Below are 27,901 nucleotides of genomic sequence, written 5' to 3'. Positions count from 1 at the left end.
TGTTTTCCTTTGATGAACTGTAACTCAGTAAAATCGTTGAAATTGTTGCATGTTGCGTTTGTTTTTGTTCAGTATATTTACAATTATATCTGGTAATATGCAGTCCACAAGAAACCGCAGCAGATAACTGATAATTTAAGATACTAATTGCATAAACAAGGTAATGGGAGTATAGTACAGCAATAAAGCAACCTCATTAGAACAACACTTCTATATGTTATGATAATCGTTCCATTAACTTAGGTGATTTTAAATTCACTAATGTGAAAAAGAACACTTTTGAAGACTAAAGTGGTTGTTTAGAAATTTAAATTCTGGCCGAGGTGGGATTCGAACTGTGGACCTTTGGGTCTACCCTTCCCCTTCCTCAAACACAGGGAAAAATACATTGTCTTGTTTTTCAGCTATCATAATACATAATTAATGATAAAAAGTTATATTACGAAGAAGAACCCTACATTTTTCAATTGTCCTCCTTTTTTCCTAATTGCTCCAGGGTCGATGTTGATAATGACAGACTGGCCGTGACCCCAGGATATGCAACAAAAAAATATCTCAAATTCACACATGTATACTTGTGCATGTGTGAAATAGAACAAATATAAGCACCCACCAAATTGTTTTTCCAAGGTCACCAACTCAAGGCTGTGCGCTCAAGGCTATATGATATGACTATAAAATCACGGACCTCTCCCCCAGGGTCTGAGACTGGCGGCAGTCCCCTCCGGAAACTACGTGGGGGTAGAACTCAGCAGGGAACTCTAGCAGGAGCCTGTCAATCAGACAAAGGCGGCCCAGCAGGGCCTGCCAGTTATTGGCCTCCATCTGGGGCCCCAGGATGCAGTTCAGGACATAGTCCACCCCGCCAATACCGATGGACCCTGGGAGAAAGGTAGAGACGTTTACAATGAGTAGCCAGTTTAATCTTTTTTAAATTTGTAAACTGTTGTTAAGTCACATACAGTGCCTTGCAAAAGTATTCATCCTCTTGGCGTTTTTCCTATTTTGTTGCATTACAACCTGTAATTGAAATTGAGTTTTATTTGGATTTAATGTGAAATGGAAAAAAATATTATTTCAAAAAATAAATAAAAAATTTAATGGAAAAGTGGTGCGTGTAAATGTATTCACCCCCTTTGCTATGAAGCCCCTAAATAAGATCTGGTGCAACCAATTACCTTCAAAAGTAACATAATTAGTTAAATAAAGTTCACCTGTGTGCAATCTAAGTGTCACATGATCTGTCACATGATCTCAGTATAAATACACCTGTTCTGAATGGCCCCAGAGTCTGCAACACCACTAAGCAAGGGGCACCACCAAGCAAGCGGCATGAAAACCAAGGAGCTCTCCAAACAGGTCAGGGAAAAATGTATGGAGAAGTACAGATCAGGGTTGGGTTATAAAAAAATATCTGAAACTTTGAACATCCCACAGAGCACCATTAAATCCATTATTAAAAAAATGGAAAGAATATGTCACCACAAACTTGCCAAGAGAGGGCCGCTGACCAAAACTCACGGACCAGGCAAGGAGGGCATTAATCAGAGAGGCAACAAAGAGACCAAAGATAACCCTGAAGGAGCTGCAAAGCTCCACAGCGGAGATTTGAGTATCTGTCCATAGGACCACTTTAAGCCGTACATTCCACACAGCTGGGCTTTATGGAAGAGGGGCCAGAAAAAAGCCATTGCTTAAAGAAAATAATAAGCAAACACGTTTGGTGTTCACCAAAAGGCATGTGGGAGACTCCCCAGACATATGGAAGAAGGTCCTCTGGTCAGATGAGACAAAAATTGAGCTATTTGGCCATCAAGGAAAATGCTATTTCTGGCGCAAACCCAACACCACTCACCACCCCAAGAATACCATCCCCATAGTGGTGGCAGCATCATGCTGTGGGGATGTTTTTCATCGGCAGGGACTGGGAAACTGGTCAGAATTGAAGGAATGATGGATGGTGCTAAATACAGGGAAATTCTGAAACCTGTTTCAGTCTTCCAGAGATTTGAGATTGGGACGGAGGTTCACCTTGCAGCAGGAAAATGACCCTAAGCATACTGCTAAAGCCACACTCAAATGGTTTAAGGGGATACATTTAAATGTCTTGGAATGGCCTAGCCAAAGCCCAGATCTCAATCCAATTGAGAATCTGTGGTATGACTTAAAGATTGCTGTACACCACCGGAACCCATCCAACTTGAAGGAGCTGAAGCAGTTTTCCCTTGAAGAATGGGCAAAAATCCCAGTGGCTAGATGTCCCAAGCTTGTAGAAACATACCCCAAGAGACTTGCAGCTGTAATTGGTGCAAAAGGTGACTCTACAAAGTATTGACTTTGGGGGGGTGAATAGTTATTTACGCTCAAGTTTTCAGTTTTTTTGTGTTATTTCTTGTTTATTTCACTGTAAAAAATATTTTGCATCTTCAAAGTGGTAGGCATGTTGTGTAAATCAAATGATACAAACCCCCCAAAAATCAATTTTAATTCCAGGTTGTAAGGCCACAAAATAGGAAAAATGCCAAGGGGGTTGAATACTTTCGCAAGCCACTGTACATCAATTTAAGTGATATGGGGAGAGATAGTGCTATTTCAGTTGAGCTCCCAGCGGGGATAAATGGGATTTGTAGTTTTTACCTGCTTTGAGGATCTCTCTGCCCACGGCCAGCTCTCCCACCTGGGCTTTACACAGCTCCAGTAGTGTTGACACTGACAGCTGGCTGGTATGACTGGATATGACATAGAGAAACGACACTCAAAATGTATTTATGTCCATGCTAGACTGCTAATGCTTTTCATTAATTTTGAAATCATACTTTTTTTACAGTTTGTAATCTATCGTGGACAGACTACGTAAACATATCTGACCAGTGAGATTGTAGTTCTGGGTTAACCAAGATTATACATTGTGCAATTGAGACATTGAAATGAGACATGGGGAATGTAATCTGTTAATTCATGTACTATCAACCTAATGAATACAGTATTATATCATAAGAAAAGGTGGTCATGTTTGAGTCAGTTCTTGAAGATGTATATCAGACAAATTCTAATCTGGACTTCAATGCCAGTTCCACTGCTGATTTTCATTCGTCCCCTCTAATCAGGGATTGATTTAGAGCTGGGACACCCGGTGGGTGCAATTAATTACAAGGTAGAACAGAAAAGAAGCAGTGCTCTGGACCTCCTGGCTCATATTTGAATACCCCTGATATACAGTACATCATACAGTATGATCAGTGTGGGGAGTTCTAACAAGTGCATGTCATATTTGATATTCCCCACCAAAGGGCACTAGCTACTAGCAGTTGCAGTGAACCACTGACAGGCTCGCATATCTATCCCACTACTTAGTTTGAGACGGACTTTACCTGTTGGCGTCGGCACATTTGACAAGGATAGTCTCCACCACGGGCCGGAGCAGCTGCTGCAGCCGTGAGCACTCAGACACCGAGTGGCAGGGCGTGTACACCAGCATGGCCCGCAAGGTTTTCTACAGAAAGGGGACAAGAGACCAGGGTTCACATTTACAACTCAAACATAAAGTACCAATATTGTTACTGTGTGTCCAGTGTGTGGAAAGTTAAAAAGGAGATATGGTGATGTGTAGTGAAAAGCATCACAAAATATTAGATGGGCTGGTCAAACTAATGACTGAGAACTTACTATCAAGTATGAGTTGAGAATTCTATATATCAAGCGAAAAAAGTATAGGCCTAAAAAGTTAAAGTTGTTGGAAAACACGAGACAGAGAGAAAACAAATCTCTGGGCATTTAGTAGAGTCAATGAGAAACACAAGACCTCTTGGAGCTCCCTAACATAACACTGTGGTTCGATGGTGGGAGGAATTGCACTTTTGACCCCACCAAGTTACAACTCTGTCTATTCCTGTGACAATATGGCTGTCTGGGCCTGACCTCAAGGCCATTAGAGAGGCCTCTGTGGCCTTGGCAGGAGGTGGAGAATTGGTGGTGCTCCGCCTCAGCCTGACTCCCAGAGAGAGAGAAGAGGCGTGGGAACTGGTGACTGATAGAGCGTTGCACTGGAACGCTGCCCAGAGACTGATTCAAAGTTCTTTCTCACTCTCCGTCTGCCAGGAATGCAAGGTTACTCCTTCCTCCCCCTCATGCTTCCCTCCCTCTAACTACTTTGTCCCACTCGCTCTTTCATGCTCACACACACAATGCACACTATCTCTCCCTCTCAACCCCCATTACTCCATGCTCCCCAGTCTACTCCACTCCCTCTCAACCCCCATTACTCCATGCTCCCCGGTCTACTCCACTCTTAGCAGACAGATCATATCAATAAACAAGTGTTTACTTCCAATAGGGAGGGCCACATCACATGGTACGAAAAGGTAAGAAAATAAGAGCCCAACTTCTCTAAGTTCTTGAAATGGTGGCTCTGGTGTTTTCACTTGCTACAAGGTCCCAGGTAGTTCACACGTAGCTAACGACTTTGCCCCGTGATGCGAGTGCACTCTTCAACCTCAAACAAAATAGATCCTTTTCAAAGCGACAATTTAAGTCGATCTGGCCCACTCCAAATCTGGTGGTGCCCGTGGTATTCTTTGTCCACCCGCCATCACCACCATCCTCTTCTTGGTCTTGATAGAAGAATACAGTAAACACCAAAGTCTGTCTGCTACTAAACACCCAGGAAAACCCCCAAGAGGACAGAACTTTTTTGTTTTCCATAACTGCTGCTCTGCTGAAGCAAAGTGCTGCGTGGAAATGTTGATTGTCCAGAGGGCCTGCATTTTTTGAAACACGCACCAGAACTAGGATCCCGTGTGTCTAGGTAGGTAGAGCATAGCGCTTGCAACGCCAGGTTGTGGGCTCGATTCCCACAAGGGATCAGTAAAAAAAAGTAAGAGGTAAGAGTGTCTCCTAAATGACAAATACATTTTTTTTAAAATCAACTATTATTCAAAGAGACCAAGTAAATAAATAGCGAGAAAGACCTTTTTTTCTCGCTCAGTCTGTCCCTGGAGAATCCCTGCTGGTTTGACTCTGTTGAGACTTCCTGGATGTTCAGTGGACTTTAGAGCTAACCAGACTACCTTGTTGTTGAAGTGAACTTCAGCACAATTCAAGAGATAACTTTCATCAATATTGGGTGGGAGGGAGAAGGGCCAAAGGGTGAACGCAGAGATCGGGTAGCGCTAATCAACTAATCAAGTGAAGATATATTTTATATATGGGCCTTTCACTTATCAGGAACACGTATGAATATCAAAAGGCCCAGTCCAGAAACAACCACTAGATGGATCTACAACCATATTTCTTAGACATATCCAATTCTTTCCTTTGATCAAATTACAGAAGTTAGTTTGATTTTCTATCATTTAATACATGGGGTCCCAACCCCAAGATTAGCTGTCATCATGGCATCCTAATAAAGATAAACTTTTGGGAATCGCTGGGCTAGGGCCTAAGACTTTAAGGGGTCCAAAATGCTTTCCCTGACAGCTGGAGTATGGTACAGTTATAGAATTACACAGTAAAACTTGATTCTTAATTTCATAGGATCTGTGGGGTTACAGTAATATTAAAGAGTCTCACCAGTGCGGCCACGTAGACCTTGTAGACAGGGTCGGCACACACCATGGAGAGGACATTGCAGCATGACTCCAACACCACATCACCTGACACCTCTGTACAGCCCGCCCCGGCCCCCAGCCCGGCCCCCGGGCAGGAGTGCTCACCATTGGCCAGGAGGAGCGCGCTGCTGACGTCGTGCAACAGCCGCCGCAGGGCCATCTCCCGGATGTTCCAGTTCCTGGAGAACAGGCAGCCCACCAACTCCATGCCAAACACCTGGAGAAGAGGACACACTCAAAATTATAACTACGAACGGAATATGGCACTGATCTGATACAGACATCAACTACATGTAAACCCTCTTGGTATGCAAAGGGATGAAGGCAGTTGGTTTGGTTTGCCTAGTGCAATGGAACACAATCCCAAAATGGAATGGAATAGTCCCAAAATGCAAGCTCAAAAGGTAAATCAAGTATTTGAAAGTATTGTACATATGTGTTTGATCCAGGTCTGGTCCACATTATTAGACCCCACATCTATTTTTCCACCACATCTATTTTTCCACCCCTCTCACCTTGATCCAGGGTTTGACCAGTTCTTTGTAGGTCTGGGGGACCTGCTGGACCCCGAATTGGGGCAGGGTGAAGTCCCCATCCTGGGACGGTGACCAGCCTCTGGAATCCCCCTCGCTGTGGGACGATGATGACGCCTGGGGATGACCCACCGCTGCCGCGTTCTCAATGGAGACAGAGGGGTCATGGCTGCCGAGAAAGATGCCAAAGTCAGCCAGTGAGGATTTAGCAACTTTTGGGGGACTTTTTAAAATGGTTGCAGTAGAGTCAAGGTTTGAATTGTAAATTTGAGTATTAGCATTTTCATGTTTTGAGCAACTGATATTACAAATAGCCTTGGTCAAGAATATGCTGATACAGGCATGGTCAGGAATATAGTTTTCCAAACAGGATGAAATGGGGGGAATTTAGTCAAAGGAGAGGGCGGTAAAATTCCCTTTTCTGAAGACAGCAGTCACCAAACTGGTGAAAAAATCCTAATCTCTTCTTTCGAAACTATATTCTACCTGTTGGATTGGCACAAGGGTCATGTGACATTGCAGATCATTATCATAATTGCGGTTCGACATTTTTCAGCAAAAAACAACTGGTTACAGTTTCAGTGCACTGCGGAAGCGGAGGGGGTAACACAGACCCTTTCTGATTGTATTCATGTCTTGAGGGGGAAAAACAACAAGAAATGGGCTTCTATCATTTCATCCCAGGCAGACGCACAAAACAAGGGCTGGTGCCTGGCTGTCTAGCTCATCTAACCAAGCCGTGGAGAGGATCCAGCTCACAACAAACCTACAAGCACACACACAAACGCAGACGCGCACACTTGCTCATAAACGCACGTAAACACACACACTCACACACAGAGAGCCAGGGCACCAGCATAGGCCCTGGGTAAGCCCTGCTGAGCATTCTACCTTAACCTGTGGTACTTAAAGTTCAAAGATATTCTTGAGGCTAGTGTATTTAGCATACATGCATGTACTTATGGTAGGGCATGAGCTCATTCAGTGGTATGCAATATTATATATTTCTTGTTAACAAACTATAGCTTTGGCAAGTCCATTAGGACAACTACTTTGTGCATGACACAAGTAATCTTTCCAACAATTGTTTACAGACAGATTATTTCACTTATAATTCACTGTATCACAATTCCAGTGGGTCAGAAGTTTACATACACTAAATTGACTGTGCCTTTAAACAGCTTGGAAAATTCCATAAAATGATGTCATGGCTTTAGAAGCCTCTGATAGGCTAATTGACATAATTTGAGTCAATTGGAGGTGCACCTGTGGATGTATTTCAAGGCCTACCTTCAAACTCAGTGCCTCTTTGGGAAAATCAAAAGAAATCAGCCAAGACTGTACAAACAATAGTACGCAAGTATTGTATTCGGCGCTCGTGACAAATAAACTTTGATTTGATTTGTGTCTTTCATCCCTTGGCTGTAAGGATTGAGAGCTAAGAGGTCTCTAATAGTGGTGTGCAGGGTCTAATTTGGGGCCTGATTCCTGAATTCCTACCCTGGGCTCAGTTGTTGGCTTTTATTAAGAGTTACTGGATGGTCGCCGTTTTGGAAGCTCCGACACAACTTTGCTATTTTGTGAAATGTATCTGCTATAATTTTTTTCAACTGACAAGTACTGTTGAACACCATAGTACCCTCCAAGCTCATCATTAAGCTCGGGGGCCTGGGTCTGAACCCCACCTTGTGCAACTGGGTCCTGGACTTCCTGACGGGCCAGCCCACTGGTTAAATAAATAAATGCAAAAATAAGCATAGAGAAACAACAGTCCATCAAGACATGGTCAGTCAATCCGAAAAACTTCAGGAACTTTTAACGTTTCTTCAAGTGCAGTCGCAAAAACAGTGAAGAGTAGGATGAAACTGGCTCTCATGAGGACCGCCACAGGAAAGGAAGACCCAGAGTTACATCTCCTGCAGAGGATAAGTTCATTAGAGTTACCAGCCTCAGAAAGTGCACCCCAAATAAATGCTTCACAGAGTTCAAGTAACAGACACATCTCATCATCAACTGTTCAGAGGAGACTGTGAATCAGGACTTCATTTTTATGAATTTATTTATTTATTTCACTTTTATTTAACCAGGTAGACCAGTTGAGAACAAGTTCTCATTTACAACTGCAACCTGGCCAAGATGAAGCAAAGCAGTGCGACAAAACAACAACACAGAGTTACACATAAACAAACGTACAATCAATAACACAAAAGAAAAGAAAAATAGAAAAACCTATGTACAGTGTGTTCAAATGTAGAAGAGTAGGGAGGTAGGCAATAAATAGGCCATAGAGGCAAAAATAATTACAATTTAGCATTAATACTGGAGTGATAGATGTGCAGATGATGATGTGCAAGTAGAGATACTGGGGTGCAAAAGAGCAAGAGGGTAAGTAATAAAATGGAGATTAGGTAGTTGGGTGTGCTATTTACAGATTGGCTGTGTACAGGTAAGCTGCTCTGACAGCTGATGCTTAAAGTTAGTGAGGGAGATATAAGACTCCAGCTTCAGAGATTTTTGCAATTCGTTCCAGTCATTGGCAGCAGAGAACTGGAAGGAAAGGTGGCCAAAGGAGGTGTTGGCTTTGCGGATGACGAGTGCAAAATACCTGCTGGAGCGCGTGCTACGGGTGGGTGTTGCTATGGTGACCAGTGAGCTGAGAAAAGGCGGGGCTTTACCTAGCAAAGACTTATAGATGACCTGGAGCCAGTGGGTTTGGCGACGGATAAGTAGTGAGGGCCAGCCAACGAGAGAATACAGATCGCAGTGGTGGGTAGTATATGGGACTTTGGTGACAAATCGGATGGCACTGTGATAGCCTCCAACACTCTACTCAGCAAACTGGATGTAGTCTGTTTTGTAAATGACATTGCCGAAATCAAGGATTGGTAGGATAGTCAGTTTCACAAGGGTGTGTTTGGCAGCATGAGTGAAGGAGGCTTTGTTGCGAAATAGGAAATCGATTCTAGATTTAATTTTGGATCGGAGATGCTTACTGTGAGTCTGGAAGGACAGTTTACAGTCTAACCAGACACCTACATATTTTGTAGTTGTCCACATATTCCAGGTCAGAAATGTCAAGAGGAGTGATGTTAGTCGGGCGGGAGGGTGCGGGCAGCAATCGGTTGAAGAGCATGCACTTAGTTTTACTAGCATTTAAAAGCAGTTGGAGGCCACGGAAGGAGTGTTGTATGGCGTTGAAGCTCGTTTGGAGGTATGTTAGCACAGTGTCCAGAGAAGGGTCAGATGTATACAGAATGGTGTCGTCTGCGTAGAGGTTGATCAGAGAATCACCAGCAGCAAGAGCGACATCATTGACGTATACAGAGAAAAGAGTCGGCCCGAGAATTGAACCCTGTGGCACCCCCATAGCGACTGCCAGAGGTCCGGACAACAGGCTCTCCAATTTTAGAAAGGCAGGGCAGGATGGATATAGGTCAGTTAAGAGTTTGGGTCTAGAGTGTCTCCCCCTTTAAAGAGGGGGATGACCGTGGCAGCTTTCCAATCTTTGGGGATCTCAGGCTAGAAATTGGGGTTGCAACAATTTCGCCGGATAATTTTAGAAAGAGAGGGTCCAGATTGCCTGGCCAAGCATATTTGTATGGATCCAGATTTTGCAGCTCTTTCAGAACATCAGCAGTCTGGATTTGGGTGAAGTGGAAGCAGGGGGGGGGGTTTGGGGAAGTTGCTGATTTTTCCAGCCGTGGAAAAATGCTTATTGAAATAATCGATTATCGTACATTTATTGGTGGTGACAGTGTATCCTATCCTCAGTGCAGTGGGCAGCTGGGAGGAGGTGCTCTTATTCTCCATGGACACAAAACGTTTTGGAATTAGTGCTACAGGAATCAAATCTCTGTTTGAAAAAGCTAGCCTTAGCTTTCCTAACTGACTATATTGGTTCCTGACTTCCCTGAAAAGGTGCATATCGCGGGGGCTATTCGATGCTATTGCAGAACGCCACAGGATGTTTTTGTGCTGGTCACTGGCAGTCAAGTCTGGGGTGAACCAAGGACTATATCTGTTCTTAGTTCTACATATTTTGGAAGGGGCATGCTTATTTAAGATGGAGAGGAAAGCACTTTTGAAGCGCAACCAGGCATCCTCTACTGACGGGATGTGGTCAATATCCTTCCAGGAAACCTGGGCCAGGTCAATTAGAAAGGCCTGCTCCCTGAAGTGTTTTAGGGAGCGTTTGACAGTGATGAGGGGTGGTCGTTTGACCACGGACCCATTACGCACGTAGGCAATGAGGCAGTGATCACTGAGATCCTGTTTGAAGACAGCAGAGGTGTATTTAGAGGGCAAGTTGGTCAGGATGATATCTAAGTGGGTGCCCATGTTTACGGATTTAGGGTTGTACCTGGTAGGTTCCTTGATAATTTGTGTGAGATTGAGGGCATCTTGCTTAGATTGTAGGACAGCATGGTGTTATGCATGTCCCAGTTTAGGTCACCTAACAGTATGAACTATGAAGATAGATGGGGGGTGATAAATTCACATATGGTGTCCAGGGCACAGCTGGGGGATGAAGGGGGTCTATAACAAGTGGCAACGGTGAGAGACTTGTTTCTGGAAAGGTGGATTTTTAAAAGTAGAAGCTCGAATTGTTTGGGCACAGACCTGGATAGTATGATAGCTGCAGAGTTCTATCTCTGCAGTAGATTGCAACTCTGCCCCATTTGGCAGTTCTATCTTGTCGGAAAATGTTATAGGTAGTGATGGAAATTTCTGGATTTTTGGTGGCCTTCCTAAGCCAGGATTCAGACACGGCTAGGACATCCGGGTTGGCGGAGTGTGCTAAAGCAGTGAATAAAACAAACTTAGGGAGGAGGCTTCTAATGTTAACATGCATGAAACCAATGCTTTTACGGTTACAGAAGTCAACAAATGAGAGCACCTGGGGAATTGAAGTGTTGCTGGGGGCTGCAGGGCCTGGGTTAACCTCTACATCACCAGAGGAACAGAGGACAAGTAGGATAAGTGTACGGCTAAAGGCTAAAAGAACTGGTCATCTAGGGCGTTCGGAACAGAGAGTAAAAGGAGCAGGTTTCTGGGCGGGGAAGAATAGATTCAAGGCATAATGTACAGACAAGGGTATGGTAGGATGTGAGTACAGTGGAGGTAAGGCACTGAGTGACAATGAGAGAGGTTTGGTCTCTAGAGGCACATTATAAGCCAGGTGCGGTCACCGCATATGTGGGGGGTGGGACAAAAGGGCTAGCTGAGGCATATCGAGCAGGGCTGGAGGCTTTATAGTGAAATACGACAAAAATACTTACCAAAATAGCAATAGACAAGGCATACTGACATTAGGGAGAGCATGTGTAGCCGAGTGATCATAGGGTCCAGTGAGTAGCTAGGTGAGCTGGAGGCACGGCGATTCAGACAGCTAGCAGGCCGGGGCTAGCAGGCTAGCAGATGGGCCTCAGGGGTACATCGCAACGGGAGAGCCTGTTGAAACCCCCTCGGACGGTTACGTCGGCAGACCAGTCGTGATGGATCGACGGGGCTCCGTGTCGGCAGCAAGCAAATTCATGGTCATATTTCTGCAAAGAAGCCACTACTAAAGGACACCAATAATAAGAAGAGACCTGCTAGGGCCAAGAAACACGAGCAATGGACATTAGACCAGTGGAAATCTGTTCTTTTGCCTGATGAGTCCAAATTTGAGATTTGTGTCTTTGTGAGAAGCAGAGGAGGTCGATGATCGGATGATCTCTGCATGTGTAGTTTCCACCGTGAAACATGGAGGAGGAGGTATGATGGTGCTTTGCTGGTGATGCTGTCTGTGATTTAATTATAATTTAACCTCTTGGGGCTAGGTGGGACGCTAGCGTGCCACCCGTGGTGCACTCCATCAACAGCAGGTGCATTTCAAGAGCGGCAAATTTGAATCCAAATAAATGTCAAAATTCAAATTTTTCAAAAATACAACTATGTTACACCATTTGAAAGATAAACATCTCCTTAATCTAACAACGTTTTACGATTTCAAAAAGGTTTTACGGCGAAAGCATAAATTTAGAGTATGTTAGGACAGTACATTTACAAGAGTTGTGTGTAATGTTTTGTCAAGTCAAAGACAGGGTCACCAAAACCATAAAACCAGCTAAAATGATACACTAACCTTTTACAATCTCCATCAGATGACACTCCTAGGACATTATGTTAGACAATGCATGCATTTTTAGTTCTATCAAGTTGATATTTATATCCAAAAACAGCGTTTTACTATGGCATTGATGTTGAGGAAATCGTTTCCCTCCAATAACCGGCAGTCAAGTCAGCGTCACAAATTAAATAATTAAAATTAGAAAACATTGGTAAAATATTATATTGTCATTTAAAGAATTATAGATTTACATCTTTTGAACGCAATGAACTTGCCAGATTTAAAAATAACCTTACTGGGAAATCACACTTTGCAATAATCTGAGCACTGTGCCCAGAAAAATACGGCGTTGCGATACAGACTAGACGTCATGTTGGGGAGATCTAAAATCGAAAATACTATGTAAATAATCCATTACCTTTGATTCTCTTCATCAGATGTCACTTCCAGGTATCACAGGTCCATAACGAATGTAGTTTTGTTCAAAAAAGCTCATCATTTATGTCCAAAAATCTCCGTCTCGTTAGCACATGATGTAAGCCAGCCGGACTTCTCGTCATGAACGAGGGGAAAAAATATATTTCCGTTCGTTCAAACATGTCAAACGTTGTATAGCATAAATCATTAGGGCCTTTTTTAACCAGAACATGAATAATATTCAAGTTGGACGAATGCATACTCTTTTATAACATATTGGAACGAGGGTACCCAACATGAAGTAGCGCGCCAGGTGTCTAATGGGACATCATCGTTCCATGGCTCTTGTTCGGTCAGATCTCCCTCCAGAAGACTCAAAACACTTTGTAAAGGCTGGTGACATCTAGTGGAAGCAATAGGAAGTGCCAAAATATTCCTAAACCCCTGTGTTTTTCAATGGGATAGGTTTAAAGTCAATACAACACATCAGGTATCCACTTCCTGTCAGAAAATGTCTCAGGGTTTTGCCTGCCAAATGAGTTCTGTTATACTCACAGACACCATTCAAACAGTTTTGGAAACTTTAGAGTGTTTTCTATCCATATATAATAAGTATATGCATATTGTAGTTACTGGGTAGGATTAGTAACCAGATTAAATCGGGTACATTTTTTTTATCCAGACGTGCAAATGCTGCCCCCTAGACCCAACAGGTTAAGGAACACTTAACCAGAATTGCTACCACAGCATTCTGCAGCGATACGCCATCCCATCTGGTTTGCGTTTAGTGGGATTATCATCTGTTTAGTGGGACTATCATCCAATTTATCAACCCATGGAGGTCTGGATTTGGAGTCACACTGGAAAACCACACTACAGGCTGATCCAACTTTGATGTAATGTCCTTAAAACAAGTCAAAATGAGGCTCAGTAGTGTGTGTGGCCTCCACGTGCCTGTATGACCTCCCTACAACACCTGGGCATGCTCCTGATGAGGTGGCGGATGGTCTCCTGAGGGATCTCCTCCCAGACCTGGACTAAAGCATCCGCCAACTCCTGGACAGTCTGTGGTGCAACGTGGCGTTGGTGGATGGAGCGAGACATGATGTCCCATATGTGCTCAATTGGATTCAGGTCTGGGGAACGGGCGGGCCAGTCCATAGCATCAATGCCTTCCTCTTGCAGGAACTGCTGACACACTCCAGCCACATGAGGTCTAGCATTGTCTTGCATTAGGAGGAACCCAGGGCCAACCGCACCAGCATATGGTCTCACAAGGGGTCTGAGGATCTCATCTCGGTACCTAATGGCAGTCAGGCTACCTCTGGCGAGCACATGGAGGGCTGTGCGGCCCCCCAAAGAAATGCCACCCCACACCATGACTGACCCACCGCCAAACCGGTCATGCTGGAGGATGTTGCAGGCAGCAGAACGTTCTCCACAGCGTCTCCAGACTCTGTCACGTCTGTCACATGTGCTCAGTGTGATCCCGCTTCATCTGTGAAGAGCACAGGGCGCCATTGGCGAATTTGCCAATCTTGGTGTTCTCTGGCAAACGCCAAACGTCCTGCACGGTGTTGGGCTGTAAGCACAACCCGCACCTGTGGACGTCGGGCCCTCATACCACCCTCATGGAGTCTGTTTCTGACCGTTTGAGCAGACACATGCACATTTGTGGCCTGCTGGAGGTCATTTTGCAGGGCTCTGGCAGTGCTCCTCCTGCTCCTCCTTGCACAAAGGCGGAGGTAGCGGTCCTGCTGCTGGGTTGTTGCCCTCCTACGGCCTCCTCCACGTCTTCTGATGTACTGGCCTGTCTCCTGGTAGCGCCTCCATGCTCTGGACACTACGCTGACAGACACAGCAAACCTTCTTGCCACAGCTCACATTGATATGCCATCCTGGATGAGCTGCACTACCTGAGCCACTTGTGTGGGTTGTAGACTCCGTCTCATGCTACCACTAGAGTGAAAGCACCGCCAGCATTCAAAAGTGACCAAAACATCAGCCAGGAAGCATAAGAACTGAGAAGTGGTCTGTGGTCACCACCTGCCGAACCACTCCTTTATTGGGGGTGTCTTGCTAATTGCCTATAATTTCCACCTGTTGTCTATTCCATTTGCACAATAGCATGTTACATTTATTGTCAATCGGTGTTGCTTCCTAAGTGGACAGTTTGATTTCACAGAAGTGTGATTGACTTGGAGTTACATTGTGTTGCTTAAGTGTTCCCTTTATTTTTTTGAGCAGTATACATTTGCAGACCTTTTAGATATTTATTTACCATCACAAGAGGAAAATAAAAAAATATGATGAAATGGGAAATAAGAGAAAAAACACAAAGGTAAACACCAGCAACATGTGAATGAGGACGTATAAAACAACGGCACAAAAAAATGACCCACTACCCTAAAGTATGGATAAGAAAAAAAAGCACAGAGCAACAGTTTTTGAGCTCCCGAGTGTCGCAGTGGTCTAAGGCACTGCATCTCAGTGTTAGAGGCGTCACTACAGACACCCTGGTTCGAATCCAGGCTGTATCACAACCGGCCGTGATTGGTAGTCCCATAGGGCGGTGCACAATTGGCCCAGCATCATCCGGGTTTGGCTAGTGTAGGCTGTCATTGTAAATAAGAATTTGTTCTTAACTGACTTGCCTAGTTAAATAAAGGTTAAATAAATAAAAACGGGGTGAGACAAACGGGAGATATAGATCAGCAGGAATAGACACCATCCATGGTACCACGATGTTGTAGACAGACTTTGCTGGACACTGTTTCTGCGCTGGACTGTGCAGGCGCACTGGAAGCCTGATGCGTGGGGCTGGCTTTGGGGGCGCCAGACTAGTGACACGCACCTCAGGGTTAGTGCGAGGAGCAGGAACAGGATGTACTGGACTGGGCAGGCGCACTAGAGGCCTGATGCGTAGGGCTGGTTTTGGAGGCGCCAGCCTAGTAACATGCACCTCAGGGCTAGTGCGAGGAGCAGGAACAGGGTAAACTGGACCGAGGAGATGCACTGGTGGCCAGATGCGCTGCACCGGCGCACTTCTCCCTGGCTGCCGGCTAACTCTCGCCTGGCAACGCTGCGCAGCCCTTATTGATTGCACCGGACTGTGCTTGCGTATGGGCAACACAGTGCGTATCTCCACATAACAAGGTGCTTGCTTGATCCGTCGCTCCCCATAATAAGCACGGGGAGTTGGCTCAGGTCTCCATCCTGACTCTGCCCAACTCCCCGTGTGCCCCCCTCCCTTAGTTTCCTCTCCCAGAAACGTCATTCTGCCTCCCACGTCCATCCTTCTCGTCGGTGCTCCAATCCCCGCTGCTTGGTCCTTGTTTGGTGCTCCAATCCCCACTGCTTGGTCCTTGTTTGGTGGGTGGTTCTGTCATAGGCATCGTACCGATTGGACCAAGGCGCAGCAGGTAAAGTGCTCATCTTCTTTCTTTATTAAAGAACACACTTAAACAAAATAAACTGACGACGAAAACAGTCCAGTAAGGTGCACAGACTATACTGGAAACAACCACCCACAAAACACAAGAGAAAACATTTACATTTACATTTAAGTCATTTAGCAGACGCTCTTATCCAGAGCGACACAACAAACCCAACTAAATATGGCCTCCAATTAGAGACAACGACAACCAGCTGCCTCTAATTGGAGGTCATTGCCAAAAACCCAACACAGAAATACAAAACTAGATAAACACATAGAAATAGATAACATAGAACCTAAAGCAAAAACACCGAAACACACAAAAGAAACACCCCCTGCCACGCACTGACCAAACTACAATGACAAATAACCCCTTTTACTGGTCAGTACGTGACAAATATAGCCTAGTGCCATGCTAAAATGCTAATGTAATGACACACTGTTAGCTATGTGAGGCATAGTCTAATATAGCTTATCTCACCGCTAAACACTCAAGGCTCTTTCCTGTCTCTAGGCTACTGTGCGCCATTGACGTAGCCTACAATAAATCCATCACAGGTTTGAGTGCATTTCCACACGAAATGCTCTAGTTTAAATCATTAACACTTTGTGAGCATACAGTATAAATAGCTTATAAACCATTGAATAGTTAGATAACTTTAAGTTGACCATAACTCGCATTCAGCTCGCATGAGATTTGCAAAACTGAAAAGCTGTTCTGACGTCTCAGACTGAGGCAGGTGTTTCCCACAAATATAGTGAAGCCGCTTCCCCCGTGTTTCACACAACAATACCAGATACCAGCTGGTAGGCTGCTGAATTCATCCCCCACTCCAGGAGTCTTGACAAGTAGTTCCTAGATCCTAGCCCGCATACATTTTAAAATTACCTGTAAAAACCATGGGACTTCCACTTGGCTCTACAGAGGGGGCAAATGAGCGTCTCGTGGTTCTGCCGGCATTCCTCAGCCCCTGCGAGACACAGACAGAGAGACAGACAAAATTAGCTCTATCCCCAGTTTAGATAGGGGACAATGCACCGACTGGCTGTCAAGGAAGTCAAGGCTCTGATAAAATGGAGCAAAAATTAGACTGGAGTTTAAAGAGAGAAGGGAAGGGCCTCGGGATGAACATATAAGACTTCTATCGAGGGGGCTATAGTGTGAGGTGTGTGTGTGTGTGTGTGTGTGTGTGTGTGTGTGTGTGTGTGTGTGTGTGTGTGTGTGTGTGTGTGTGTGTGTCTGAACATTGTATCCAACATTGTATCCAAAAATAAACTGGTCACATTCAGGACATTGTAAGGACTGTGTTTGTGCTAAATGTTTCTGTGAAAAAAACAGTGTAGCCAGCACAAACGCTGACTGCTGGGTCAATTTAAACTGGACGTTCTAAATAAGCATTCTAATCACACTGGTTTGAGCATACTCTGCAAGGACCACAATAGAATGATCACACCCTTTTGTTGGTACGTGTCAAATGGTTAAGAGGAGATGACCACTCCACTCAAATTTCAGTGTCAACTCTCTGATATGAACTGAAGCCATGTGTCTCATGTGTCCTCTCATCCATTGGCACATTGAATGTATACTTTTCAAGCATTGGGAGTAGCCCTGTCAATTTTCTCTCATTACTGTATGTAGAGTCAATCACATACACAATCACATTATTACAAATCAATGTGATTTTAATCCATGCTTAGACTAGCTCATTCTTAGCTCTTTTGTATAACTGTGTTGTTGTTTTTGTCTTCTCAGTCAAATCCTGTCCTGCCCTCAGTGGAAGAGTAGAGCTCTTCTCTAACACCATCTGTCCATGATGAGCCTGTCCTGCACTGAAGTCAAGCCTCTGAACACCTCAACTCATGCCTCATACCCTCATTTTATCACTGCTGTGATCCCTTCCCGACACTGTAAGTAGCCCTCATTCACACTCCCATAATATGTTACTATAAATATCTTTATTAAATGTTTTAGGTTAAAATAGTTTGAAACACACTTTGTCGTTTTTGTGCGGTCCACGCCTATACCGTGGGTCTCCCATTCTCCTCAATTTGTCAAGTCACCAGCCTCCACCGTTTCTGATAGTGTACAGTTGTCCTCACAAATGGACATGCAGTGGTGGTGCAGTTTGTTCCTGCAGCCCTCCTCACACACAGTCAGACTCTCCTCATCCAGCATGTCCAACAGACAGATAGGACACATCTGCTCCTCCTCCTCCTTCAGACTACTGACAGAGAGGGGGGAGAGAGGGGAAGATGGATAGAGAGAGAGAAATCGATTAAGGGAAAGAAAGAGGGATGAAGAAAGACATGGGAGATAGGGACAAAGGGAGAAAGAGTGAGAGAGAGCACAAAAGAGCGCGAGAGAGAGCACGAGAGAGAGCGCGGAGAGAGAGGTATAGGGGAGAGAAACATTAAGAGACAGAGAGACGGAAAGGAAAGGAAAGATACAAATAAAGGAAAAATTAGCAAGTAACATTTTTGGTTCTCCAAAGAATCAGTGTACCGTTAATGTAAAAATCTAAACATCTATCAAAACATGTATCAAAATACAACTTGGATGTATTCAAGGGCCTTCTGGCAAAATAGGTTTTACAGTACAACAGCTAAACCTGGTGTATCTGTGTGCTTTATGTGCGATTGACTGTTCATGTGCGTGCGTGTGTCTACTCTACCTGCTCCCATTGCTGGAGGCGCTGGAGGTGCTGGATGGACAGGACGTGTGGGGGTTAGACATGCGCAACACAAACATCTGGATGGTATTGCGCGATGGCGCCTTGATGCGCGAACTGCGGCGATTGTGATACTTCTGGAACAAGCTCTCCACCTGGATGACGTGGAGACAATGATACAGTTAGATGCTGATCTTGGGTCAGTTTAGCATTTTCCCCACTTGTGATTAAGGCTAGGATTGGGGCAGAGGAAGAGGATCCTAGATCTGTCCCTAGGGGAAACTTTACCCCGGAGCCAGTTTACCATTGAGGTCAACCTTAACCATCATGAAGTATCTACGTATATCTAACGTGCATTCAATACAGTGCAAGTCACTGAAAGTTATCCTCAATGTAAATGGACATATGCGACCCGATTCAGGAAACTAGACAAGTCACGACTTCACACAAGAGCCGTTTGAACGTAAAAAATATGTTTTTTTAATCAAAATGCATTTTTTGGGAAGAAATGCCTTCTCGAACATGTGAACTTTCATGTGCCGTAATAACAAACTTGTATGTCATCTGTAAATATGAATACATTTGCTAAATTACGAGCCTTGTTGGTTAAGCCACAGAAAAAGTCAGCAACCTTCCCACTAGCCATAATTGGCTGAGCTAATGAGTGGGCTGAACATGCTGAGAGAGGAAAGAGGATTCGTCTGCCATATAGAGGACTTCTGTCTATTTGTGCTGGTCAGTCTGTTGGTAATCCTGTCGAGCACAGTTTTTTGGAGCTGCATAGCTAAGTGTCCACTCTCTGGAGGATCAAGTTTTGAAATCAGTGGAATTAGAGTTGGATAGCTAAAGAGATGGAGAAAACCGGATTACATCTTCAAACTAAGGGCAACTGTGGCATGTCATCCATGACAGGGAGACACGTCCATCATGCATGATGATGTATACAGGTAAGATAGTCTAGCATTAGCTAGCAGAATTTTTTGATATTACATGTTTCTAATTTTGACAGAAAGTGGCTTCATTTCAAGCTAAAGTGTACTGTTAGCTAGCTAGCTAACGTTAGCTGGCTGGTTCCCAACTGATGTTATTATTCGTATTCCAGAGCTGTTTGCTTTGCTAGTTAGAGCCTAATTTTAGCTAGCTAACATTGAACCTGGTTGGTTATCTCCCAGCATATTCATGCAGTGTAGTAACGACATGATTTGGCACTATGCTCATTGTTGTTTAACTATGTTAGCTGGTTGGCTCGTTACCTAACATTGCGTGACATCTGGTTTTACACGTTGTTTACCTAGCTAGGTTCATTGTTTACCTAACTAGGTACTATAGCTACATGTCTTAAGCTAAAGTGTATTGTTAGCTAGCTAGCTAACGTTAGCTGGTTGGCTAACATTGAACCTGGTTGGTTAACTCCCAGCATATTCATGCAGTGTAGTAACGATATGATTTGGCACTATGTGTCACGTCCTGACCAGTATAAGGGTTATTTGTTATTATAGTTTGGTCAGGACGTGGCAGAGGGTATTTGTTTTATGTGGTTCGGGGTGGTGGTTTATTTAGTAGGGCGTTTGATTTATTATTTCCGGGTTTTTGGGTAATGTTCTATGTTTGTATTTCTATGTGGTCTCTGGTCTTTTGTATTTCTATGTCTGGTTTATTGGGGTTGGACTCTCAATTGGAGGCAGGTGTTTTCTCGTTGCCTCTGATTGGGAGTGCTATATATGGGTATGTGTTTGGTTTAGTGTTTGTGGGAGATTGTTTCTTGTTTTGCGTGTGTGAGCCTGACAAGACTGTTTTGTTGTTCGTCCGTTCTTCATTTTGTTATTTCGGTGTTTTCTTGGTTTAAAATAAAATACAAGATGAGCATCCACATTCCTGCTGCGTTTTGGTCCTCCATTCCCGACGACAACCGTTACAGAATCTCTCACCACAAATGGACCAAGCAGCGGAGTAAGGAGCAAGGGGAATTCAATATGGACTGGCGGGAGAGATGGACGTGGGAGCAGATTCTGGCCAGAGAGGGCCCATGGAGGAAGTCTAGTGAGGACCGGGAAAGCTACCGGGGAACACGACTGGCGTTTAAGCCTGAGAGGCAGCCCCAATAAAAAAAATTGGGGGGGGCACATGGGTAGTTTGGCTGGGCGAGGAGTGAGCCCCAGGCCAAATCCCCGTACCTTTTCTGGGCAACCAGTGAATGGACAGGTCCCGTGCTTCAGGGTAATGGGTACTGTGGCGAGGCCAAGTATTTTTAGGCCGATACGCGCAATACCAGCGCCCCGCATTTGCCAGGGGGAAGTGGGCATCCAGCCAGAAAGAGCGATGCCAGTTCTGCGCTCGAGACCACCAGTATGCCTCTACGGTCCAATGCATCGACATTCCTGCTGCGTTTTGGTCCTCCATTCCTGACGACAACCGTTACACTATGTTCATTGTTGTTTAACTAGCTAACGTTAGCTGGCTGGATCGTTAGCTAACGTTACGTGATGTGTGTGGTTTTACACATTGTTTACCTAGCTAGCTACATGTCTTAAGCTAATGTGTACATCACGTGTTGAACATTGCCCGTGTCTGTAAACGTCTACAAAGAAGCGTAATGAAATTGTTGCCAGCAGAGCTGGTTAGACTATTTTCATGTTATCCATAAGTAAACAAATCATTGGCCAAAGCGTCAAGTGTGTGCTCGAAACAAGATGGGTGGGGCTACATTTTAAGAGGGTGTGAACGATGCTGAATGGGTGAAGACAAAAAAGAGCTTTTCACTAGGTACCAAAACATTCAAATGCCATTGAGTTTACAAGTTTATCAACTTTCAAAGAAGAATTACTTTCCCATTGTTGCCCAACAATGCAGTATGATATACCATTTTGTAGCTCTGAGTCTCTACTTTAATCGAATGTAAAAAAAAAAAAAAAAAACACAATTTCAAGTTTTGCTACATAAGACCGAATCCAGGTGGTGAGTCACATATTCTAAAGTGGACATATTCTGGCTCTTAAGTTTTTAGAAAATTGGTCATTACATACAATGGGTTCAACAAATCATGTATACCCCTTTCACACCATTGTGCTGAGCCGAACCATACTGTGCTGGCACGGATATTGCCTTTCCACATTTTCCCGTCCAGCACAGTTCAAGCACTATGGTGGATAAGGGGAATTATACAGATTGGTTAGAGGGCATGTCAGTTGGTTGCTGGAAGGTTACCTCAAAGTTTTTTAGGCTTTTCCTCCAGAGCATTGGGTCTGAGGGCTCCAGCTGGAAGACTCGGAGCATGACGAAGAGGACGTGGATACAGAATGCCCCTCGGCCACAGCTACAGGTCTACAGAGAGAGGGGAGGATGAACTTAGACCGGGGGTTACTCACGAATGTGTGTGTATATACATACAGTGGTCACATACACAGTCCATTATGGTCGCAAACACACACATCTTCAGCGACTTCCCTTTTTCGACAGAACACTAAGTCAAAAATCACTCAGGAGAGCCCAATTTAATCTACACCTGATTAAGAATCATTGGATGCGTTCCAAATGGCACCGTAATCCACATATAGTGCACTACTTTTGACAAAGGTAGTGCACTATATAGGAAGCAGAGTGCCATTTGGGACGTAGACCTTTAGTAAGAGGAGCTCTACATCAATCCAGCTCTATAGTAGCAAATGGCTGGGTAAAAAAAACAAGCTGGCCAATGTACAAGTAAAGTAAATTCTTAAGGGATACTTCAGGATTTTGGCAATGAGGCTCTTTATCTACTTCCCCAGAGTAAGTGGAACTCATGGATATCTTTTTTTATGTCTTTGCAAGCAGTTTGAAGGAAGTTGCATGCTAGTAGATACCATAGACTTCTAGTCATTGCGTTAACACTAGTTAGCATTGGCTCGCAAAACTACCTCTTAACTTCCTTCATACTGGATGCAGAGACATAAAAATGAAATACATGACTTCATCTGACTCTGTGGGAGTAGATCAAATATAATAAAATCAAATGTTAATTGTCACATGCGCCAAATACAACAGGTGTAGACCTTACCGTGAAACGCTTACTTACAAGCCCTTACCCAACAATGCAGTTCAATAAAAAGAGTTAAGAAAATATGTACTAAATAAACTAAAGTAAAAATAAAAGAAAAAGTAACACAAGAAAATTACATAACAATAACGAGGCTATATACAGGGGGTACCAGTACCTGTTAAGGAGCCTTTTGGACCTAGACTTTGCGCTCCGGTACCACTTGCCTTGCGGTAGCAGAGAGAACAGTCTATGACTTGGGTGACTGGAGTCTTTGACCATTTTTTGGGCCTTCCTCTGACACCGCCTAGTGTAAAGGTCCTGGATGGCAGGAAGCTTGGCCCTAGTGATGTACTGGGCCTTACTGTCAGATGCTGAGCAGTTGCGATACCAGGCGGTGTTGCAACCGGTCAGGATGCCCTCGATGGTGCAGCTGTAGAACTTTTTGAGGATCTGGGGACCCACGCCAAATCTTTTCATTCTGCTGAGGGCGTTGTCGTGCCCTCTTCACGACTGTCTTGGTTTGTTTGGACCATGATAGTTAGTTGGTGATGTGGACACCAATGAACTTGAAATTCTCGACCTGCTCCACTACAGCACCGTCTATGTGAATGGGGGCCTGTTCGGCCCTCCTCTTCCTATAGTCCACGATCAGCTCGTTTGTCTTGCTCACATTGAGGGAGAGGTTGTTGTCCTGGCACCACACTGCCAGGTCTCTGACCTCCTCCCTATAGGCTGTCTCATCGTTGTCAGTGATTAGACCTACTACTGTTGTGTCGTCAGCAAACTTAATGATAGTGTTGGAGTCGTGCTTGGCCACTCAGTAGTGGGTGAACAGAGAGTACAGGAGGGGACTAAGCATGCACCTTTGAGGGGCCCCAGTGTTGAGGATCAGTGTGGCAGATGTGTTGTTGTCTACCCTTACCACCTGGGGTAAGGAAGTCCAGGATACAGTTGCAGAGGGAGGTGTTAAGTCCCAGGGTCATTAGCTTAGTGATGAGCTTTGTGGGAACTATGGTGTTGAATGCTGAGCTGTAGTCAATGAACAACATTATCACATAGGTGTTCCTATTGTCCAGGTGGGAAAGGGCAGTGTAGAGTGCGATAGAGATTGCATCATCTGTGGATCTGTTGGGGCGGTATGCGAATTGGAATGGGTCTAGGGTTTCCGGCATGATGGTGTTGATGTGAGCCATAACCAGCCTTTCAAAGCACTTCATGGCTACCGACGTGAGTGCTATGGGGCGGTAATCATTTGGGCAGGTTACCTTCACTTTCTTGGGCACAGGGACTATGGTAGTCTGTTTGAAACATGTAGGTATTACAGGCTCGGTCAGGGAGAGGTTGAAAGTAGACACTTGCCAGTTCGTCCGTGCATACTTGGAGTACACATCCTGGTAATCCATCTGGCCCAGCAGCTTTGTGAATGTTGACCTGTTTAAAGGTCGTGCTCACATCAGCTACGGAGAGCGTGATCACACAGTCGTCAGTAACAGCTGGTGCTCTCATGTATGCTTCAGTGTTGATTGCCTCAAAGCGAGCATAAAAGGCATTTAGCTCATCTGGTAGGCTCTCGTCACTGGGCAGCTCGTGGCTGGGTTTCCCTTTGTAGTCCGTAATAGTTTGCAAGCCCTGCCACATCCAACGAGCGTCAGAGCCAGTGTTGTAGGATTCAATCTTAGTCCTGTGTTGATGCTTTGCCTGTTTGATGGTTCGTCTGAGGGCATAGTGGAATGTCTTATAAGCTTCCGGGTTAGAGTCCTGCTCCTTGAAAGCGGCAGCTTTAGCTCAGTGTGGATGTTGCCTGTAATCCATGACTTCTGGTTGGGATATGTGCGTACGGTCACCGTGGGGACGACATCGTCGATGCACTTGTTTATGCAGCCGGTGACTGAGGTAGTATACTTCTCAATGCCATTGGATGAATTCCGGAACGTATTTCAATCTGTGCTAGCAAAACAGTCCTGTAGCGTAGCATCTGCAAAATCTGACCACTTCCTCATTGAGCGAGTCACTGGTACTTCCTGATTTTGTTTTAGCTTGTAAGCAGAATCATGGTAGATATGCCAAATGGAGGGCAAGGGAGAGCTTTATATATGGGTCTCTGTGTGTGGAGTAAAGGTGGTCTAGAGTGTTTCAAATTCTGGTTGCACATATTACATGCTGGTAGAAATGAGGTAAAATGGATTTTAGGTTACCCTGCATTAAATTCCACGGTACTAGGAGCGCCGCTTCTGGATGAGCATTGTCTTGTTTGCTTATTGCCTTACACAGCTCGTTGACTGCGGTCTTAGTGCCAGCATCGGTTTGTGGTGGGAAATAGACAGCTACGAATAATATAGATGAGAACTCTATTGGTAGATAGTGTGGTCTATTGCTTATCATGAAGTATTCTACCTCAGGCGAGCAATACTTCGAGACTTCTTTAATATTAGACATCACGCACCAGCAGACATTGACAAATAGACACACACACCCACCCCTCGTCTTACCACGTAGCTGCTCTGTCCTGCCGATGCACGGAAAACCCAGCCAGCTCTGTATTATCCGTGTCGTCATTCAGCCACGACTCGGTGAAACATAAGATATTGCAGATTTTATTGTCCCGTTGGTAGGATAATCTTAAATCGTAGATCGTCCAGTTTATTTTCCAATGATTGCACGTTGGCCAATAGTACGGAGGGTAGTAGTGGTTTACCTACTCGTTGACTAATTTTTACAAGGCACCCCACCCTCCTCCCCCCTTTTCTCCATCTTTTCTTCACGCTAATGACAGGGATTTGGGCCTGGTCTAAAGAAAGCAGTATATCCTTCGCGTCAGACTCATTAAAGAAAACATCTTTGTCCAGTTCAAGGTGAGTAATCGCTGTTCTGATGTCCAGAAGATCTTTTTGCTCATAAGAGATGGTAGCAGCAACATTATGTACAAAATAATTTACAAACAATGCAAAAAACAAACAAAATAGCACAGTTGGTTCAGAGCCCGTAAAACAGCAGCCATCCCTACCGGCGCCATTATAACAATGGAATAAAGGGCTTCATTCCAAGTGTCCCTTTAAAACTAAAATCTATTGCTGTAAATGCAATTTGGTAAAAGTTGGGGTCTTGTTGCAGCTTAGCCTCAATCTTGCCAGACCGTTGTAATCTCGCAAACTTGCATCAGCTAAATCAAACTGACACAAAAGGCCCAATTCCAACTAGCTACTTATACATTTGAAAGAACTGTATAAGCATAATAGGTAATACAGTGACCTTGTCTTCTGATAGGCTAGGTGGAATTTCTGTAATATTGAACACCTATCCAATAATTTTGATTACCTAGAGGGTAGAGGGAGTCAATTTGAAATTGAGCGTGAGTCTTTTAATTCTGTCTAATCTTTTTTCATTGGTCTGAGTGGACTGCGAGCACTTCTTATCTGTGGGCCAATGAATAATTCTGTCAATTTTTTTTTTCATTGGTCTGAGTGGACTGCGAGCACTTCTTACCTGTGGGCCAATTAATAATTCAGTCTAATCTTTTTTCATTGGTCTGAGTGGACTGCGAGCACTTCTAACCTGTGGGCCAATGAACACCCTGTATTTGTTGTCAGGGCTGTCTCCTCCAATCAGGAAGGAGTTGGGGCCTATCTGCTGCAGTAGGTAGAGGCGGGCCCTCATGACCTTGTTGACACGGCGATTAGTCTCCTCAACAACAACAAATCAACAATAACAAAATTACATTAATATTAGATCAAGACAGCCTCAGAGAAAAACTAGTCTTAATCCTCTCCCATTCATAGTTATTGTCTAATAAATAGTCACTTAGGACTTAACAATTCTTCAAACCCAAAGTGAAGAGGGTTAATATCTAATCAATGGTATATTATTATAAAATGTCTTGCATTCTCATGTTTCTTTAACTCACATCATAGTTCATCGTAAAATCTATATTATTATCACTGCATTCTTGGGAAAGAGCTATGAAGTCAAGGTAAGAATTTCCCTGTACTGTTTTACATCTGTTGTATCCTGTGCACGTGGCGAATAAACTTTGAAACTTGAAACTATATGTCTATGCATTCTCAAATAATATGAAGTACGCTTAAACACGTAGCTGATGTTCTCATATGTGTGTGTGTGCATGCTACGTATGTGTGTGTGTGGCTAATCACTGGCACGGGCGAGGCCCTCTTCCTGTGCACCCCTGGGGACTCAGGCTTCTCGCAGGCCCTGCCAGAGGAAGAGGAGGAGGAGGAAGAGGGGTGTCCGGGGGAGGGGCTGCGGCAGCCACCGCTCTGCTGGGGGGCAGCGCTGGTGAGCGTGTTGGATTCATCCTCGGCCCCCTTGCAGCCTGCCTTGCTCCCGTCCGGTCGCAGGAAGACGGGCTTCACCACCTGAGAGGGAGGGAGGGAGGGAGTTAGAGGGGGAATGGGATGTCAGTAGGCCAAATGAGGGCCAAATGACAGTTCCATTACAGTGGCTAAATGCAAAATACGGCCAAAACCCTATTCCCTAGCCACTCCTGTAGATCTTAGAGAATTGTCAATCAGAAGGCAAGATGTAGCTATATTACCATAATACTTACATTGAGTATACCATATATTAGGGACACCTTCCTAATATTGAGTTGTTCGGGGCATGGACACTACAAGGTGTCAAACGCGTTCCACATGTTGACTTCAATGCTTCCCACAGTTGTGTCAAGTTGGCTGGATGGCCTTTGGGTGGTGGACCATTCTTGATACACACGGGAAACTGTTGAGTGTGAAAAACCCAGCAGCTTTGCAGTTCTTGAGACAAAACAGTGTGGCTGATACCGACTACCATACCCCGTTCAAAGGCATTTAAATCTTTTGTCTTGCCCATTCTCCCTCTGAATGGCACACAGGGGCTAGACTAAAGGTACATTTAGAAGTCAGCATCTGTGTCTGCTGTGATAGACTGGCTGCAATTTAATAGAGCAATGCCCAGAGTTGGAAAATGTCCAATTCCCTTAGTCTGCTAGATTTCACTTAGTCATGAAAAAAAAATCTTTATTTCAAAGCAATAACAGTATCATATCAGTCTTTAGTAGAGTAGGGAATATTTGATAGTCGCTTGTATCTATAATGTTGAGTGTGACACAGTAAGCAAAGCA

The 27,901-nt window shown here is 44.5% G+C and overlaps 1 protein-coding gene across 1 annotated transcript in view; it reads right to left on the bottom strand.

The window, feature by feature from the left end:
- The window catches only part of LOC106562896 (mitogen-activated protein kinase kinase kinase 1), a 74,173-nt gene extending 46,565 nt beyond the window's left edge, over positions 1 to 27,608 (bottom strand). The window contains exons 1-12 of the mRNA XM_045688879.1: positions 27,594 to 27,608; positions 26,937 to 27,158; positions 26,341 to 26,484; positions 21,978 to 22,094; positions 18,777 to 18,928; positions 18,205 to 18,326; positions 16,994 to 17,075; positions 6,122 to 6,308; positions 5,569 to 5,823; positions 3,372 to 3,493; positions 2,638 to 2,729; positions 689 to 881 (exon numbers count right to left, since the gene is read on the bottom strand). Coding sequence (XP_045544835.1) covers positions 689 to 881; positions 2,638 to 2,729; positions 3,372 to 3,493; positions 5,569 to 5,823; positions 6,122 to 6,308; positions 16,994 to 17,075; positions 18,205 to 18,326; positions 18,777 to 18,928; positions 21,978 to 22,094; positions 26,341 to 26,484; positions 26,937 to 27,158; positions 27,594 to 27,608 — 1,703 coding nt within the window. The remainder of the gene's footprint in view (positions 1 to 688; positions 882 to 2,637; positions 2,730 to 3,371; positions 3,494 to 5,568; positions 5,824 to 6,121; positions 6,309 to 16,993; positions 17,076 to 18,204; positions 18,327 to 18,776; positions 18,929 to 21,977; positions 22,095 to 26,340; positions 26,485 to 26,936; positions 27,159 to 27,593) is intronic.
- Between the last annotated feature and the right edge of the window lie 293 nt (positions 27,609 to 27,901).

Source organism: Salmo salar, chromosome ssa11 (assembly GCF_905237065.1).
Source record: "Salmo salar chromosome ssa11, Ssal_v3.1, whole genome shotgun sequence".
Taxonomy (NCBI): domain Eukaryota; kingdom Metazoa; phylum Chordata; class Actinopteri; order Salmoniformes; family Salmonidae; genus Salmo; species Salmo salar.
This window is presented reverse-complemented; position numbering and strand designations above follow the sequence as displayed.